We start from the raw sequence: 19,783 nt of genomic DNA, 5'->3' as shown, positions 1-19,783 counted from the left end.
GAGCCACGTAGAATTAATAAGCAGGTTCCTGAGATGAGGGGATTATTTTACAAAGAGAGATTGCGTAGACTAGGCCTCTATCCTCTGGAGTTTGGACAGTGTTGCAGGTTTTATTATTCTCATTCTCCATTTCTAAACATTCTGCAATGCTGAATTCTCCCAGGTGAGCTGCCAACTCTGTAGCTTTACTGTGATCGTTCCAGAGCACATTAAGCTTGTCTACTGTGAAGCAATCATTTGACTGCAGGTCAATAAGATTTCTGTTCTTCTACATTGGAAATCTGTTTATTACCATTATATTTTTTTAATATTACAAAGAATAAGACTGCTGACATTTTCCACTTATTAAGATGGTAATCATACAATACGAAGAATGTTCAGTTAAATAAAAGGTTTGGATCAGATTAAAATCGCAAGATAAACACATCTTCCTTCCTTCCCTTCAAAATATATTTTTCCATTAAACATTCTGTGCGTTGTACAATTATAAAGAAATACAAAGTATCTTGGATTCCTAAAGCATTGATAAATCACTTGAGCTTTGATTGGGTGACAAGTTTAGTAAGCGCACATCAGAATTTCAGTGATTACACTGGATCAATAATTATAGATACAAAGAAGATAGGAGCAGGAGATGGCTTTTTGGCCCTTCGAGCCTGGTCCACCATTTATCACAATCATGGTTGATCATCAAACTCAATAGCCTAATCCTGCTTTCTCCCCACAGCCTTTGATCCCATTCGCCCCAAGTGCTGTATCCAGCCTCCTCTTGAATATATTCAAAGTTTTAGCATCAACTACTTCCTGTGGTAATGAATTCCACAGGCTCACCACTCGTTGGGTGAAGAAATGTCTCCTCATCTCCACCATCATGTTCCCCCACCATTGAGAACATCCTCCCTGCATCTATCCTGTCTAGTCCTGTTAGAACTTTATAAGTCTCTACGATATCCCCCCTCATTCTTCTGAACTCCAGTGAGAACAATCCTAACCTTTTCAATCTCTCCTCATATGGCAGTCCTGCCATCCCTGGGGAGTCTGTTGCTGACAGCAGTCTTATTAACACATACCTAGGCATGATTATTGTCTTATCACGTTTGAGAAGGAACAAAATCATATTTAAAATTTAATCTGCTGCTGTAAGAATAAATGGAGATTTTTAAAAATATACATGATGGTAGTGGCAACAACTCAAGATGAAGTGATCCAAGAAATGCGGAGGGAAATAAATCAGGTGGTAGTGTATCTTATATCAGTGCAGCACAGTATATGTAAATAGCCCTTACAAGTTTGAAGATACTTACAATCCTCATCCAAGAACTTGTACTGTATTTGATTTCTAAAGAAATCTAGTATGGAGCTAAGAATATTGGCTGCTTGGTTACAGACATGATCATAGTACTGTGTGTGGTCTCTTTGTGCAACCCCTGCCAGAAACAAAAAACAGAAAATTGACGTCAGTTTCTTAGTTATGAGCTATTACTTAAACAGCTGAAGTTACATTTTTAGTACAGTACCTATCAGTTTATTTTCTTTGACAAAGCATCTGAACTCCCCTCCAGGAATTAATTCACACCATTTCCTGAGAACAAGCTAAAGAGAAATCTGGATTTTAATCATGTCAACTTAGCAACATTCACTGTGAATTTTAATAACTCAGTCTTAATTACCAGAAAAAGTAACTTGGCCCGGTGTAAAAGTTGAATTTGTAACAGACAAATAATCAGCCAATAAAATATCAACACATCATCAGATCTAACTAACATGTCCGAGCTACGTAAAAAATATGATATACAGTGTAAAGGAAAAAGCAGTAATTGTTCACTTAAATTTAAAGAAAGGTGATAAAAGTGGCAGGGCATATTGAGAGAGTAGTTAGCAAAGCATGTGACCATGGGTTCATAATAGATAAAGATAAAAGATAAAGTCGCTTATCATCACGAGTAGGCTTCAATGAAGTTACTGTGACAGCAATTTAATTTCCACACTGTGTGGGTGTCAGAAATTGCGGTCCCATTAACATTTTAATAAACACACGCACCTGACAGCCTCACCATTATTTTTAATAATAAAATCCAGGCCAAAAGTATCACTTTCAAATGGGCGAGTCACATTAAACAATACTCCAAACAGTAGAATCAATTCAGAAATCTGATAGTCGATCACCATATGAATCATAGTCACCCTTACATTTACCCAAGAGATTTGAAGCTACAGACTGACTTACCTGAGGATATATTTTGGGATCTGGTGAATCATCAGTACAGTGAAGAAATCTGGGTGAAAAGAATAAAACATTCAACGGATTTCTGATAAGCTCTAACTATCTGGATAATAAGAGGGTGAGATTTGAAGATCCCCAGCCGTGTTTCTTAGCAGCGCGCCGTTTGTGGGCAGCAGGATTCTCAATTCCCGCCGCTTGTCAATGGGATTTTCCATTGAAGCCACCCCACACCGCTGGAAACCCACGGGGCAGGGGTACACTGCCGGTGGGAAAACAGAATCCCAATGGCCGGAAAATTTCAGCAGAGCTTTAGAAAACAACCGGGCAATCGCTTCCGCTTTGGCGAAGTGGAGATCTCGGAGCCCTCCGCTGAATTTTGTCCAGGGGGGCAGTCTCCAATGATGTGAGTCATTGATTGGGGGGGCACCCCAACTGCAGCCTGCAGGCTGGGTGTCCTGCAAGGCCCCACTTGTGCTGTTTTGCTGCACAAAGTCTGTGGCCAGTGTGGAAACGGTTCAGGAGTGCCCAAGTAGCCATTATTCTGAGGGATGGACGGAATGTCTCATTAACATTTCGAAACGCCATCCGCTGCATTGTCTTTTATTCTTGCTGGAACTGATCCGTAAATATAAATGATTGAGAAAAGTAACGTGGACTGAATTCTGTTTACAGTCAGCATAGTTCAAAAATAGCAATGATCTCAGAGCGTTTTCTTTGGCAGAGTGTCACAGATGTTTTAAGCTCTTCCAAATCAGCATTCTAACCCAAAATAGTGAAACAACCCTGAAATTTCGAAGCAGTAACAACTTTCCCAGCGAACTGGAAGGATGAACAGTGATGGCAAAACAACACTGAATGCTGCACAAACACATCTGCTACTTAAACATTTAAAAAAAATTTCCCCACACCTATTGATAAAAAGATTGCATTCAATACTTCAAAATAATTTGGAATACTTGCATATAATCTACAAATTACACGGGGTGGTACAAGGTCTAAGTTCCACTTGAAGGGGTGATGTCCCAGGGTTATAGCAGCATAGCGGTTATAGAACATCTAGTGCCGAAGAAGGCCATTCGGCCCATCTGCACCGACCCACTTAAGCCCTCACTTCCACACTATCCCCGCAACCCAATAACCCCTCCTAACCTTTTTGGTCACTAAGGGCAATTTATCATGGCTAATCCACCTAATTTGCATGTCTTTGGACTGTGGGAGGAAACCAGAGCACCCAGAGGAAACCCACGCAGACACGGGGCGAACGTGCAGATTCCGCACAGACAGTGACCCAGCTGGGAATCGAACCTGGGACCCTGGCACTGTGAAGCCGCAGTGCTATCCACTTGTGCTACCATGCTGCCTAGTAATCCAGAGGCCTGGACTAATAATTCGCAGACATGATATCAAATCTCACCACAGCTGCTTGGGAATTTAAATTCAATTAATTATAACTGGAACAAAAGCTAGTATCAGTAATCATTATCATGAAATTACAAGCAAGGGGTGGGACGATGGCACAGCGGTTAGCACTGCTGCCTCATGGCGCCGAGGACCCGGGTTCGATCCCGACCCCAGGTCGCTGTCACTGTGGAGTTTGCACATTCTCCTGGTTTCTGTGTGGGTCTCACCCCCACAATCCAAAAAGATGTGCAAGATAGGTGAATTGGCCATGCTAAATTGCCCTTAATTGGAAAAAAGAATTGGATACACTAAATTTTTAAAAACACATGAAATTACAAGCAACGAATGTCCTTTGGGGTGAGGACACTCGCCATTCTTACCTGATCTGGCCTGTGTCAGATTCCAGACCCACAGAAATGGGGTTGGCCCTGAATTGTTGTGTTCGAGGAGGTGGCTCATCACAAACTTTTCAAACGCAATTAGGGATAGACAATAAATGCTGACGTTGTCTGCCTACATCCCGTGAATGTACAAAACAAAACGATGCAGAACAACCCCATGATTAGAGACTGGGCAGTTCAGCCCACCCACCCACATGACATAATCTGGGCTTGGCTGTGATCTCCTGCATTCAAGTGACTTTGTCGCATACTGCTCAAGCTTGCATATAAATAACCTTTGTTTGGGCAAGGTGTCAGAATGCAAGAAGTAGGGCTTTAGAAGGCAAGGTGGCAACAGGGGGAACATTTGGCTGGAAAGCACGTAACGTATTCCACTGGTATGATCAGACAAACAAAAAGAAAAATCTCTGAAGGTAAAAATATTGATGATTCAAGTACATACGGCTGCGTTAAGTCGTGAGTGACAAAGTCAGAACTTTTCAAGAGCAGAAAGATGTCACTGAGATTATTGCACTTGAGTGAGCTGTTCATTGCAATCCACTGAGCATCCTGGAGGATGAAAAAACAACAGTAGAAAGACATAAAACAATCATTGGGAATGGACCATATAGTTATTGGGGGTGATTGGTATAACCCAAGTTTCCTTCTGTAAAATGCTTTGTTAAATTAGAGAAGAACTTTGAATGTTTTACATTTAAACTAAACACAACACACCTCACGCAAGAATGAGAATTTTTATGATAACAATAAATGACCTAACATCGAATTCCCTGACCTAGACAATCAGGAGTAAACAAACCCATCAACAGGACCTCTCATTCACCCTGAATACTTGGTACATAGCAGCAGTGAGTCACAGTTGTGCATTTGCAAAACAAAAAGTTAAAAATCTAATAGAGAATAAATTGAGAATATATAGGGCGGGAGGCAGGTCGGATCGTTCCCGCCCGCGATGGGCAAACGGACCTTGGTTAATGGACTTTTTTGGGACCTGGCAGCCTGAATCGGTGGAGGAGACGATAGGGAAGAGGCTTCCTTTCCGGGGTATGGGCAGCTGGACTAGAAGTGGTCGAGTGGAGCGGCAAGGATGGAAGCGGGAGCAGCGGGGACCCCAGGCAGGGGCGGCCAAGCATGGCGGACGGCGGGGACCGGGGAGCAGAGGCTCACTGGCCAAGGGAGGAGCAGGTGGAGTTCTTCAAGAACTGCTTCGCCGAGCTGAGGAGGAACACGCTGGACCCGATGAGAGCGGTGATGGACCGAATGGTCGAGACACAGGCGGCCCAAGGGAAGGTGCTCAGGGAGGTCGAGGCGAAGCTCTCCAGCCAGGCGGGCTCGGTAACGGAGCTGGAGCACGAGGTGGAGGAGCTGAACGCCCGCCAGAGGAGGATGCAGGAGCAGCTTGAAGAGCTGGGGAACAGAGCCAGGAGGCAGAATTTAAGGATCATTGGCTTCCCCGAGGGCTGCGAGGGGTCGGATGTGGGCGCATACGTGACGGGTATGCTTGAGGCGCTGATGGGACCGGAGGCCTTCCCTCAACTCCTGGAGTTGGATGGGGCACATAAAGCCCCCGCAAGGAAGCCCAGGACGGGCAACCGACCGAGGGCCTTGGTGGTCCGCTTTCACCGGCTTGCTGACAGGGAACGTGTGCTGCGAAGGGCCAAGGCGGAGAGGAGCAGCAGATGGGAGAACTGCGAGGTGCGCATTTACCAGGACTTGGGAACGGAGCTGGCCAAGAGGCGTGCAGGATTCATCAAGGTAAAGGCAGCCCTCTACAAAAAGGAGGTGAGGTTTGGAATGCTGTATCCTGCAAAGCTTTGGGTTACGTTTGAGGAACTCCACTACTACTTTGAGACACCAGAACAGGTTTGGACCTTTATTAAAGATAAGAAGCTTGATTTGAACTAATGGGCACTTGGTTCTTTCAGTGCTGTACAGTGGCGGCGGCCTGTTAACCTAATTTGCTCTGATTGGGACTTTTAGTAAAAGAAGAAGCTGGACTGGAGCTAAAGGACTTTGGGCTCTCAGAGCTTTTGTGTGGCGGCGGTTTGTTAAACTATCCTGTACTGTAATGTTTTATCCAAGATTGTTTTCAGCCTGGACAGAGAGTGGGGGCTGGAGGGCGCACTGTTTAGGGTGTTTTGGGGGGATTGCAACAAGGGGGGGGGGGGAAAGAGAGGGGTCCTGCAAAGGGGGCCCTGCACTTGGTACCTTTTGGCGGGAGATCGGGGCCTCTGATAGAAGGATGGGCTAGGGGCTGGTTACGGGACTTGAAAGGGCACGGTGGGATACAATTAGGTTAATGGGTCCCTGGTGTGTGGGGGGAGGGCCCAAGCGCTGGGACGGGAGACAGGCAGGCGCCAAGGGCAGGGGTCAGTGTAGCTAGCGTAGGTCAGGGGGCACCAGGGAGAGTCGGAGGTGGGGTGGGGCAGGCTAGGGCCAAGCACAGGGCTGACCTGGCAGGTCAGGTCTCGGGGGGCAGGGCGGGCCGGGGGGGGGGGGGGGGGGGGGGGGGGGGGGCAGGGGAGGCCGCGCGGGGGCAGGTCAGGCCTCGGGGGGCAGGGGAGGCCGCGCGGGGGCAGGTCAGGCCTCGGGGGGCAGGGGAGGCTGCGCGGGGGGGGAGGGGGGGGTTAGGGCCACGTTAGTCTAGTTGAACACGTGTGGCATGGGCACACAGAGCTGGCTGGGGAAGTGCCTTATTAACATGTTTATTCTTTCCCACTGTTCGTTTTCACTATGTTAAGGTTCTTTGCACAGGGCCATTTTTCTCTGTAACTGTTACAAATTTGTGCAAAATAAAAAAACTAAAAAAAAGAGAATATATAGGGCGGAATTCTCCGCTCCTCATGCCGGGTGGGAGAATCGCAGGAGGTCCGCTCTCGCACCTCCCGCGATTCTCCCACACCCCCCAAAATGGGGTGTCGTGTTTTGTAAAAAACGGCGGCCCGCGATTCTCCGACCCTGATGGGCCGAGCGGCCTGCCGTTCCCGACGGCGGCAACCACACCTGGTCACTGCCGTCGTGAACACGGCGCGAGATGCCCGTTTGGGGCTTGTGGTGGGCCTAGAGGGTATTGAGCACCACGACCGTGCTCGGGAGGGGACAGGCCCGCGATCAGTGCCCACCGATCGTCGGGCCGGCGTCTCAATGGGACGCACTCTTTCCACTCCGCCGCCCCGCAAGATCAAGCCGCCACATCTTGCGGGGCGGCGGAGGGGAAGACGGCAACCGTGCATGCATGGGTTGGAGCCGGCCAATCTGCGCATGCGCAGCTGACGTCATTAGGCGCGTCAGCCGCTTCTTTCTCGGCGCGCCGGGCCTTGACGCCAGCGGCAAGGCCCGCGGCCGAGTTTCCCGGCACGGCCCTCCTAGCCCCCCGGCGGGGGGAGAATAGGGGGCCAGGAGAGGCCTCCGACGCCGTTGTGAACCTCTCCGGGTTTCACGACGGCGTCGGGCCTTTGGGAGAATTCCACCCATAACGTTTAAGAACTTTGTGAATACATATTCATAGCCAGAAAATTCTAGCCTTATACATTTAATGTAAGGTTGAAAAGACTGCCTATTTAAATTCCCCAGCAAGGACAAATCTTCTCCAATGTTTATTGTAACATAAATCATCAAGCAGGTCATGATCAAAAAGCAGCGAGTATGAGCTATATAGACGAGGAAGGCTGAGCTTTGATTCTTGGTCAATCATAGAATCTCTACAGTGCAGAAGGCCATTCGGCCCTTTGTGTCTGCACCAACCCTCTGAAAGAGCACCCTATCTAGGTCCACCTCCCCGCAGTCCCACCTGATCTTTGGATTTATCATAGTCAATCCACCAAACCTGCACATTTTTGGACTGTGGGAGGAAACCGAAGGATCCGGAGGAAACCCAGGCAGACATGGGGAGAACGTGCATATTCCACACATACAGTCACCCAAAGTCGGCATCGAACCCGGGACCCTGGCTCAGTGAGGCAGCAGAGCTAACCACCGTGCCGCCCAATGCTGAGTTCTTATCTTTTATGAAGGCATAACATTGGAACAAGAAGAGACCATTCAGCCCCTTGAGCAGGTACTGCAATGAGATCATGACTGATCTGTATTTCAACTCCATCCACCTGCTTGGTTCTAAATCCTTTTATACACTTTTTTAATAAAAATCTATTGACCTTGGATGTAAAATTATTAATTGAGATAGCATCTACTGCTGTTTAAGACATTACAATTGGTATCAGTATCCAACCAAACTAGTTAATGTTCACAGAACTGATTGCTACTCGTGCATTTGGATAAGGGTATCAGTAACATTAGTTTAAGGACAAATAGTGATCTCCTTCTTGCAGTTCAATACTTGTCAACACACAATCCTGAATGATAGCCACATGGACAAAACACAGAACGAAGGCAGTAGCACAACTCGCTGCCTGTTGAATCATAACCCCGATTGTGCCTTCACAAAAGTGGAGAGAGGAGGAAAAGCTGCCGGCTACTTGAGTTAGTTCGAGAAGACTTTTCAATTTCATTCATGCAAGATTATTTCAATTCTTGATGAACAGATATGCCACCTAATGAAAGTAACCAAGTACTACAACTTTATTTCATGTCTTGAATTTTAATAATTTCTTTCCTCTCGAGCTCATTCATTTTTGCCATTATGTAAGGAAAGGAAAGTGACATTTGTTTCGCCAATGAAAACAACGGGAGGGAAAAGAGACTGAATGGAAAGCAAAAAGATTCTTGGGAGATTTTTGAAAGCACCGAGATAGTGAGGCAGAGTGATTTGGGGAGAGAGTACCAGAAGCAGGCCTCAGTCTGGCAATGTGCAATCACAGTCCGCATTGCCAACTACTTACAACTACCACTTAGTCACAAATTATCCTAAAGCATACCCTACTTTCATTGAACTCAGTGAAAAGTATCTTTCGAGCCTCCGGCATTTACCATCTCCCAACAGGAAGGCGGTTGAAAATACAGATTCAGTAGAGGTGAAATCATAAATGTTTTCACTCCCCTCCGCTGTCACGGTGCACCCGCCCGCAGTCACGGTGCACCCGCCCGCTGTCACGGTGCACCCGCCCGCTGTCACGGTGCACCCGCCCGCAGTCACGGTGCACCCGCCCGCAGTCACGGTGCACCCGCCCGCTGTCACGGTGCACCCACTCGCAGTCACGGTGCACCCACCCGCAGTCACGGTGCACCCGCCCGCAGTCACGGTGCACCCACTCGCTGTCACGGTGCACCCACTCGCAGTCACGGTGCACCCACTCGCTGTCACGGTGCACCCGCCCGCAGTCACGGTGCACCCGCCCGCAGTCACGGTGCACCCGCCCGCAGTCACGGTGCACCCGCCCGCAGTCACGGTGCACCCGCCCGCTGTCACGGTGCACCCGCCCGCTGTCACGGTGCACCCGCCCGCTGTCACGGTGCACCCACCCGCAGTCACGGTGCACCCGCCCGCTGTCAGTGCACCCGCCCGCAGTCACGGTGCACCCACCCGCAGTCACGGTGCACCCGCCCGCTGTCAGTGCACCCGCCCGCAGTCACGGTGCACCCGCCCGCTGTCACGGTGCACCCGCCCGCTGTCACGGTGCACCCACCCGCAGTCACGGTGCACCCGCCCGCAGTCACGGTGCACCCGCCCGCTGTCACGGTGCACCCACCCGCAGTCACGGTGCACCCGCCCGCTGTCAGTGCACCCACCCGCAGTCACGGTGCACCCGCCCGCAGTCACGGTGCACCCGCCCGCTGTCACGGTGCACCCGCCCGCTGTCACGGTGCACCCGCCCGCTGTCACGGTGCACCCGCCCGCTGTCACGGTGCACCAGCCCGCTGTCACGGTGCACCCGCCCGCTGTCACGGTGCACCCGCCCGCTGTCACGGTGCACCCGCCCGCTGTCACGGTGCACCCGCCCGCTGTCACGGTGCACCCGCCCGCTGTCACGGTGCACCCGCCCGCTGTCACGGTGCACCCGCCCGCTGTCACGGTGCACCAGCCCGCTGTCACGGTGCACCAGCCCGCTGTCACGGTGCACCCGCCCGCAGTCACGGTGCACCCGCCCACTGTCACGGTGCACCCGCCCTCTGTCACGGTGCAACCCGCCCGCTGTCACGGTGCACCCGCCCGCTGTCACGGTGCACCCGCCCGCTGTCACGGTGCACCCACCCACTGTCACGGTGCACCCACTCGCAGTCACAGTGCACCCACCCGCTGTCACGGTGCACCCCGCCCTCTGTCACGGCACACCCGCCCACTGTCACGGTGCACCCACTCGCAGTCACGGTGCACCCGCCCACTGTCACGGTGCACCCACCCCCAGTCACGGCACATCCACCCACTGTCACCAATTCATTTTTCTATAATTTTCTTGCATATTCCAAATTCTGTTTCAAATAAGGCCAAGTCTTTCCCAACAAAATCTATTCAACCTGACTCCAGACTTGACCTATAGTTGTCCTATATCACACCTTTAGAAGGAACGAAAGATGGTGTAAATCCACTCTTTTTCAATTTGCACTCCTTCCATTCAATCCATCCCCAGTCAAAATTGAAACTGATCACACTGGTTTCAAAAAGGCGTCCCATTGTTTTGATTATGCACTTTGTAGCCAAACTGGGCTCAGCATTTCAAATTGCAATCTCTGCCCCCAATTATCAATGTTAGCCGTGTTGAAGATTCTGTTTTTCCCATTTACACTTCCTCTGGAGTCTATGCTCTTTGTTTCTTTACTTGTCCCATTACCATCTCCCATTTGCCTTGCACCATCATCCCTTTTGTCACTTCATCTGTCCAGCCTTCCATCCTGTCACAGACCTTCCCTTTTGTTCTTTTCTGCCTCCCTCCCTTTCCCTGCCTCGGAACCTCCTTAAAGCCTGTTAAGCCTCCAACATTCTCCAGTTCTGATTAAATGTCATCGATCTGAAGAGTTAACTGTTTCTCTCTCCACAGATGCTGCCAGACCAGCATGTTTCCAGCATTTCAAAGCAGTATCGTAGCATGGCACGTTGAGAAGCTGCATAGACCGTCATCTTCAACTACTCTTCGTTCTGATCAGATCCAAACAAGTCATCTTCAACTACTCTTCGTTCTGATCAGATCCAAACAAGTCTGCCAAGGCTAACAAAATGACAGCCATGCCCACAAATCCCTCTTTCAGGTTTCTTTTCTCAAAATCCCAGTGATTCTGTTGGGTGGCTTAATTTCTCTAAGACCTGACCCAACTTCAGAAAGTAAGGAGTCTTACCCTTTTGGCAAGGTGACTGCACTACTTTGATAAAGCTTGATGGAGCCATTCGAGGTTTACTTGGTTGCGCTCCTTGGGCATTGACCGAGTATGGTGACAGAATGATAACCAATTAGAATTAGTCTGCATCTATAAGAAACTCAAGATCGATTCATGAACAAGTTCGTAAGCCAGTACAGAATTTGTTTTGTTTTTTGAATAATCTATCACAACGTAGCGATTTACTTCTGGAAAGATCTACTATAAACCAAAATTGTCTGATACAATCACACTCCACCTGAATGGCAAACATATATTCAAACCAATGGGCAGCACGGTGATGCAGTGGTTAGCCCTGCTGCTTCATGGCACCGAGGTCCCAGGTTCCATCCCAACTCTGGACCACTGTGCATGTGGAGTTTCCACATTCTCCCCGCGTCTGCGTGGGTCTCGCCCCCACAACCCAAAGATGTGCAGAGTAGGTGGATTGGCTACAATAACTTGCCCCTTAACTGGAAGAAATGAATTGGGTACTCTAAATTTTAAAAATAAAAAATAGATTCAAACCAAATATAAATTTGCTTTTCATTTTGCCAGTGTTCCTGGAGGGTGACTGAAGCTGAATCATATAAAACTAACGGCAAAATGTTGGCACTAAACACTTCCAAACAAGTGGTAGTTCTTCCCTAGATTTCTTACCCTTGGAGAGCTCCAATTAAGCTTTGGAAAAACACTGCCCCCAAGCGAGTTTATAGCTTCCTGTACTTTAGCTGCAAAATCTGGGAATTCCGGTGCCTGCAGGAGGAAGAAAGATGCACAAAGTTCAATTTCAAATGTTAAAAAAGCAGAAGTACTATTAATCCCAAACCAGCGACTGCTTCAATTCAGTAAAACGTTTAATCGTAAAATTGTTCATTTTCTAAGTGCAGTATAATGGTTGACTTGATTTCACAAGCTGGATTAGTACAATATCCTGAATTTTATATTTAGGTACGTAGGAAATCTGAGAGGAGTGGGCCATACAGCCCTTCAAGCTGCTTTATTATGTCATAAGTTGAGGCAGAATATCAGCCTTCCTGTTCTACCCCAATATCCCTTGATATTCAAAAATCTAATCCATCTCTGCCTTGAACATGCTAAATTACTGAGTATTCACAGCTTTCCATGGCAGAGAAGCCCGAAGATCCACAAACCTTTGTGTGAAGAAAGTTCTCCTTATCTCATTCCTAATTGGTTAAGGCTTGTGCTGAGACTAAGAAAGACATCTACATTTAATTCTACAAACTTGACAAACTAAAACATCGAAAATTGCAATTGAAAACTATACAATGAAAAACCTTGCTGTCTCTTGGTTCGGGAAAGGTAGTTGCTAAAATTAAGTTCAGGAATAAAAGCTACAATCCCATTTCCTTTTACCGAATTAGCCTTCTCGGTGTCCCAAAATAAATCATAAATGATATTCAGCCAATAAACTAATCAGATTAAACATAAATATCACAGTTACATGTGTGCAAGTACATCCCTTACCGTAAGAGTCGTCACATTCTCATCATCTGACCACTGCATAAAAGAAACATAAAAGGTTACCTAGCAAACATTCTTACATTATGAACTATTGTATCAGATCGTTAAATGTAAATATACAGCATTAACATGAAAACAAATTCTCTCTCATTAAGACAGTGAACAACACTAAACAACACTGACCTGTATATCCTGTTCTTCATCACTGCCATCACCTGCGTGTGAACAACTTGGAGTTTCAATTCTAAAACAAAATGGAAACAAAACTCAGGAATGTGGGTTCAAGACGCATTGGAAATGATGAAATGAAAGGAATGCTTAACCATTCAGGATAACATGGAACAGTTAAAACATATCTGCACTTTTTCAGTGATTAGGATTTTGTCCAGCACTAGCCGGCTGTTGGGATTGCTTTTCCCGCCGGCAGCGCACCCCCGCCCTCGGGCTTCTCGGCAGTGTTGGGTGACTTCAATAGGAAATCCCATTGACCAGTGGCGGGATAGAGAATCCTGCCGCCAGTAAACGGCATGGCGCTGTGAAACACCCAGTTCTCCAGCCCTTTATTTCATCAAATGGAATTCAGCGGCTCACCCTAAACTGCAGCACTTGCATTAGTGGCAAATTACACCATCACTAAGATCAGAAAGACAATGTGCCATCAGAAAGATTTATGCTTCCTTTGACCAATTTACAAAACGAGAAATTAATTATTGTCCTGATAGGCTGTAAACACCAAATCCATTGGAAGTAAGATAGTGCCAGTTAAAGTGTAACTAACTTAAAACAAAAAGATTCAAAATAATTGTTGGGTCAAAATCTTTACGCCTGCTCTGCTCTTTACTGCCCACAAGTAATCAGCAGAATGTAGAATGCGGATGTACTCCCTTATGTCTGACAAGAATTCCCTGGGCTGGTGCAGTAGGGACATTACTTAAAATGTACAAAATCTGCAGTTCCCTATAAAAGGTACCTGGAGAAATGAAATTCTTCCTTTTAATAGCTTTAGTGGTAAACTGGCTAGATTTCCCATTTTGCACTCACATTACTTCTTCCTATTTTAATAAAGAGAGCAAAGTTTTTCAGCTTAAGCTGAAATAGGGCAGCATGGTGGCACAGTGATTAGCACAGTCGCTTCACAGCACCAGGGTCTCAGGTACGATTCCCGCTTGGGTCACTGTCTGTGCGGAGTCTGCATGTTCTCCCTGTGTCTGCGTGGGTTTCCTCCAGGTACTCCAGTTTCCTCTCACAAGTCCCGAAAGACGTACTTGTCAGGTGAATCGGACATTCTGAATTCTCCCTCTGTGTACCTGAACAGGCGCCGGAATGTGGCGACCAAGGGATTTTCACAGTAACTTCATTACAGTGTTAATGTAAGCCTACTTGTGGCAATAATAAAGATAATTAAAGTTGTAAATCATTGTGATTCCAGTTTGAATTACTGAGCTTTAAGTTTTCTACAGGATCAAGCCAATTGATAAAATAATTAGTCGCTATTGCACTCAAATGGTTTGGTAACACAAGAGTAATTTTTTGAAAAATAGTAAACAAGACCATTATGAATGCCACATTTTGAAATGTCTTTTTTACTGTATTACCACAACCACAACACAAGCACACCAAATTTGATTCTCACCTTCCAGAAATCACCAGTGTCCCATCATCCAGTAAATAATCAATTACATTTTGCGGCAAGGGAAGGATAATACTGTAAAAAAAGAAACAAATGTCACATGTCTATACATATCATTTAATGAAGGAAAAGGTTTTAGACCTTAAACCAGCAGGGGCTGGTTTAGCTCACTGAGCTAAATCGCTGGCTTTTAAAGCAGACCAAGCAGACCAGCAGCACGGTTCGATTCCCGTACCAGCCTCGCACCGGCACCGGCACCAGGACAGGCACCGGAATGTGGCGACTAGGGGCTTTTCACAGTAACTTCATTGAAGCCTACTCGTGACAATAAGCGATTTTCATTTTTCATTTCATTAAATACTCTTTACTTTAACTTCAGGAAACTCTTGATGGTAACAGAAAGAAATGAGTTTTATTGCACACATTTTACTTTTTTCTTTGCCTCTATTGCTCTGTCCTGCTAGTTTACAAAAGGACATTGTTGGAATACTGGTTTGTAATCTAGTTCTACTTTGCAAGAAGTGGTTTGAAGTCTCCATTAAATCCATATGCCCAACAGCCTGACTGAATAGAAATTGGTGCTCATTTTTCCATAAAACCTTTTAATACTTTAATCATAAATGAGTGTAGTACGCCCTTTTTTTTTGCATTGTCCAATTCCCAAGTACACTGATGTTCTGCAGGAGTGATGATCCATGATGGACATAATACTGGAGTATAAAATATTCAACATGCTAATAACGTGCCAATGCAGCATAATGTTTAACAATTACTTGCGTAATACGGCATAAGGAGATTTCAATGAAAGAACCGAACCACAATACAAGTTGTTAATAATCAGGAAATGCTGCTATCAATATCAGGGAAATACATCGTTTAGCAATCTCCATCAGCATAGAATAATCTGCACATCTTTGGACTGTAAGAGGAAACCAGAGCACCTGGAGGAAACCCATGCAGTCACAGGGAAAATGTGCAAACTCCACACCGTCACCCAGGTCCCTAATGCCTAGTGCTGTGAGGCAACAGTGCTAACCACTGTGCCGCAACAATAAGATTATGGCTGGTCTGCAACCTAACTCCATACACAAGTCTTTGCCCCATAATTAAAAAGCACTATTTTCTTTAGAAAGCCTGCTCTGGCAATTAGCTAAGAACCAATTTACTCTGATCCAACATCACAAATCAAACACACTTTGTTCAAAACACTACTACACAGTTTAAAAAAGAATTCAAGGGTTGTAACCAAGGATGCAAATACGCAATGGCAGAACTGAAATGGATAGCTTCAAAAAGGTGAAGCATCACACTATGAAAGATCTATCAGATGTGATCTTTGTTAAAACGGTAGCAAAGTGGTTAGCACAGTTGCTTCACAGCTCCAGGGTCGATTCCCGGCTTGGGTCACTGTCTGCCCGGAGTCTGTACATTCTCGCCGTGTCTGTGTGGGTTTCCTCCGGGTGCTCCGGTTTCCTCCCACAGTCCAAAGATTTGCAGGTTAGGTGGATTGGCCATGCTACGTTGTCCCTTAGTGTCCAAAAAAAAGGTTAGGTGGGGTTACAGGGATAGGTTGGAGGTGTGGCCTTATGTGGGGTGCTCTTTCCAAAGGCTGGTGCAGACTTGATGGGCTGATTGGTCTCCTTCTGCACAGTAGATTCTCAGAAAACGGAGATGAGAATCTGAATGTGAACAAAGAACAATTTTTTTTCAAACTGATGAGATCCACTGCATGAAAATGTTAGATGCATTGAAACACGCTTCCGGTAACCCATTATTTTCTTATTAGAGAACAAGAATGTATTGTGCTCCAAGGTCAGTTAAACTAGTATGCCTCCTTTTTCAAACAGGCCGCAGGTATTCTCATAGACTTTCCCTGTTGTATTTAGTTCCTTGCAAGGCAGCAATAAACCCAACTGAAACATCCAATGTTTTCAACTTCTCCAACAACGTTGGGGCTGGTTTAGCACAGGACGAAAGAGCTGGCTTTTAAAGCAGACCAAGGCAGGCCAGCAGCACGGTTCAATTCCCATACCAGCCTCCCCGAACAGGCGCTGGAATGTGGCGACTAGGGGCTTTTCACAGCAACTTAATTTGAAGCCTACTTGTGACAATAAGCGATTTCCATTTCAACTCTCCGTCCAGCAGGTTCGCCCATCTTTTCTCTTCAGCTCTGCTGCCTGTGTGTAACATTTCCTGTTACAATTTTCAGATTTCTGAGTAATTTTTTTATCTCTGTGGCTATTTTTGCAATAAGCTCAGAGTATTATTTTTCTGAGACGCTAATAGGTAATGTGGCCTTTGTATTAAACATTCCATTTACAATACAGGAGGGCGAGTGTAAATCTCTCCTATAATCTTAGGGTTGCTGCATTAATCTTTTGTAAAAGCTAGGCAAATGTCTAGTCAAATGGGATTGAGTACATCATAACCAAGGTTTTTTGTTTTTCAAACTGTTAGCATCGTGGAAAACTCATGTTCGGAAAGGTGACTAGTCAAATTTAACAGGTTTAATATCTATCATAATAAAATTTTTTGATGGTTTCAGGAAAGGGGACTTTGCAGAAACCTTGATGAAGCAATTAAAATGGTTAGGTGCAGTCCATAGAATCATAGGAACCCTACAATGCCGAAGGAAGCCATTCATCCCATCAAGTCTGCACCAGCCTTCGGAAAGAGCCCCCTACACCGGCTGAATGTCACCCCCCCCTTATGCCTGTAATCCCACCCAGCCGTTGGACTCTAAGGTGCAATTTTACACCTAACCTGCACATTTTTGGACTGTGGGAGGAAACAGCAAATGAAAATGAAAATCGCTTATTGTCACAAGTAGGCTTCAAATGGAGTTATTGTGAAAAGCCCCTAGTCGCCACATTCCGGCGCCTGTTTGGAGAGGCTGGTATGGTAATTTACAGTGCAGAAGGAGGCCATTCGGCCCATCGAGTCTGCACCGGCCCTTGGAAAGGGCACCCCAATTAAGCCCACACTTCCACCCTATCCCCATAGCCCAGTAATCCCACCCAACCTTTTTTTTAGACACCAAGGGCAATTTAGCACAGCCAATCCATTTTACCTGCACAGCTTTGGACTATGGGAGGAAACCCACGCAGACACGGGGAGAACATGCAGACTCCACACAGAGTGACCCAAGCCGGGAATCAAACCTGGGACCCTGGAGCTGTGAAGCAACAGTGCTAACCACTGTGCTACCGTGCTGCCCCACTAAGGCTCAGTTTATGATCTCTGGGTTTTCCGGAGGCTGTGTTCCCTGTTACATTCACATATTTGATCTTGGATTGCCACCGTGCTGCCCGGAGCACCTGGAGGAAACCCAGAGAGACACAGGGAGAATGCAGAAACTCCACAGAGTCACCCGAGGTCAGATTCGGACCCGGGATGTTAGGGCTGTGAGGAAGCAATGCTAACCACAGTGCCAACCGTTCATAATAAATTGGACAGTATCAGGTCTGTGAAAGGAAATTATCTGACAGTTTTGACTTGTCTCTGTTTTCTTCAATATTTTAAAGACAGGGGCTGGTTTAGCACAGGACTAAATGTCTGGCTTTGAAAGCAGACCAAGGCAGGCCAGCAGCAAGGTTCAATTCCCATACCAGCCTCCCCGAACAGGCGCTGGAATGTGGCCACTAGGGGCTTTTCACAGTAACTTCATTTGAGGCCTACTTGTGACAATAAGCGATTTTCATTTCATTTTTTCACTTTCTGGCTATCACCAAAAGCACACTCCCCTTCCCAAGTTCACAAATGCGACATGATATTCTCTTTGAAACAATACAAATCTTCATGTGCCTTAAACAGCAGCTGTTTTCTGTTATTTCTAATTTTAAACTCGGCTCTGAACTTTGTACATCACACAACACATACAGCCAGGTTAACGTATCCCTACCTCACACATTCATAGGCCTTTTAACCAGAGGGAACATTTAACAAGAGCAACAAAAACAATCAACAAAAGGTTAGCCAAATGACAGGATGAGTGAGAGAAATATGAGGAGTGAAAGATAGCTCCTTAACCATTACTTTGACAGAGATTTAGCAATTTTCAACAACACTTCTTTAAAATAGATAAACATCCCATGGTGCTTCATAGAAGCACAACCAGTTAAAAATCGACATTAAGGGCAAGCTGGTGGTGGAGTGGTAATGTCACTGGATTAATAATCCAGTGGCCAAGGATAATGCTCTGGAGACACGGGTTCAAATCCCCATTACAGCAGCTGGTGGAATTCGAATTGAATTAATAAATCTGGAATTGAAAACTAATCTCAGTAATGATGACCATAAAACAATTAGCGATTGTCATAAAAACCCATCTGGTTCACGAATGCTCTTTGGAGAAGAAAGTCTACCACTGTGATCTGGTCTGGCCTACATGTGACACCAGGTCTCCTTCCTCTCAAATAGCCCACAAAGCGACTTAGTTTAAGCGCCATTAGAGATGGGCAGCAAATGCTAGCCTTGCCACTGACACTGTCATCTTACAACAGAATGTATACATCAAACAGAAGGGGGAAACATTAGCATGGAATTCATTTGTGGGATGTGGTAATTGCTGGCTGGGTCAGCATTTGTGCCCATTCCCAAGTGGCTTGCTAGGCCATTTCAGAAGCATTTTAAGAGTCAACCACAATGCTGTGGATTTGTGGTCACACCGAGGCCAGTCCAGGTAAGGGTCACAGAGTTCCTTCCCCAAAGGACATTAGTGAGATGTCTAAAAGCTTAGTCTGAGGTGGGCTTTAAAGGGTGGAGGGGAGTGATTTACAGAATAATAGAATGCTGCCATTCAACCTGTGAGCCCACATTGGCTCTCTGCGAAAGCAATTTAGTTAGCCCCTCTCCCCATAGTCCTGCACATTAATTTCCTTTCATGTGCCTGTTCAAAAAGCACAATTGAATTATCCTCCAACACGCTCTCACAGGTTGCGCATTCCAGTCCCTTACCACATAAAAAAAAATAATGTCACCTTTCATTCTTTTGCCAATCATTTCAAATCCATGCCCTCTGGTTCTCGATCTGCCAAAGGGGCAGTTTCTCTCTCACAAATCTGTCATGACTTTGAACACCTCTATCGAATCTCCTCTCAACCTCCTCTTTTGCAAGGAGAACAACCAGTTTCTTGAATCCATCCTTGTAAATTATGTCCCTTATCCCTTAGGGTCTTGACAGCTGACTGAGGGACAAAAGGGTGGTTGGGACATTAAACAACCTTAACTCTCCCATCATGCCAATTTAAGGCAGTGGGAATAACCACAGTTTATCTTTCAGCACTAATCCTATTTGTATAAAGGTGCAGTACTTCCTAAAAGTCCTTGCAGCACCAATTGGCCAACTCCACAGTTGCCTCTAACCATTTCCTGTTGAAACCCCCAACCCTCCTTTGT

General features: G+C 46.3%; 1 protein-coding gene across 1 annotated transcript in view; it reads right to left on the bottom strand.

Annotated features, from left to right (window-relative positions):
* cdc123 (cell division cycle 123 homolog (S. cerevisiae)) overlaps positions 1-19,783 on the bottom strand; it is a 32,062-nt gene that overhangs the window by 10,720 nt on the left and 1,559 nt on the right. The window contains exons 2-9 of the mRNA XM_038811920.1: positions 14,390-14,461; positions 12,940-13,000; positions 12,760-12,792; positions 11,932-12,027; positions 4,469-4,575; positions 2,228-2,276; positions 1,518-1,593; positions 1,305-1,427 (exon numbers count right to left, since the gene is read on the bottom strand). Coding sequence (XP_038667848.1) covers positions 1,305-1,427; positions 1,518-1,593; positions 2,228-2,276; positions 4,469-4,575; positions 11,932-12,027; positions 12,760-12,792; positions 12,940-13,000; positions 14,390-14,461 — 617 coding nt within the window. The remainder of the gene's footprint in view (positions 1-1,304; positions 1,428-1,517; positions 1,594-2,227; positions 2,277-4,468; positions 4,576-11,931; positions 12,028-12,759; positions 12,793-12,939; positions 13,001-14,389; positions 14,462-19,783) is intronic.

This window comes from Scyliorhinus canicula, chromosome 11 (genome assembly GCF_902713615.1).
Source record: "Scyliorhinus canicula chromosome 11, sScyCan1.1, whole genome shotgun sequence".
NCBI classification, from domain to species: domain Eukaryota; kingdom Metazoa; phylum Chordata; class Chondrichthyes; order Carcharhiniformes; family Scyliorhinidae; genus Scyliorhinus; species Scyliorhinus canicula.
Note: the sequence above shows the minus strand (reverse complement) of the source record. Positions and strands in the feature narration are given on the sequence as shown.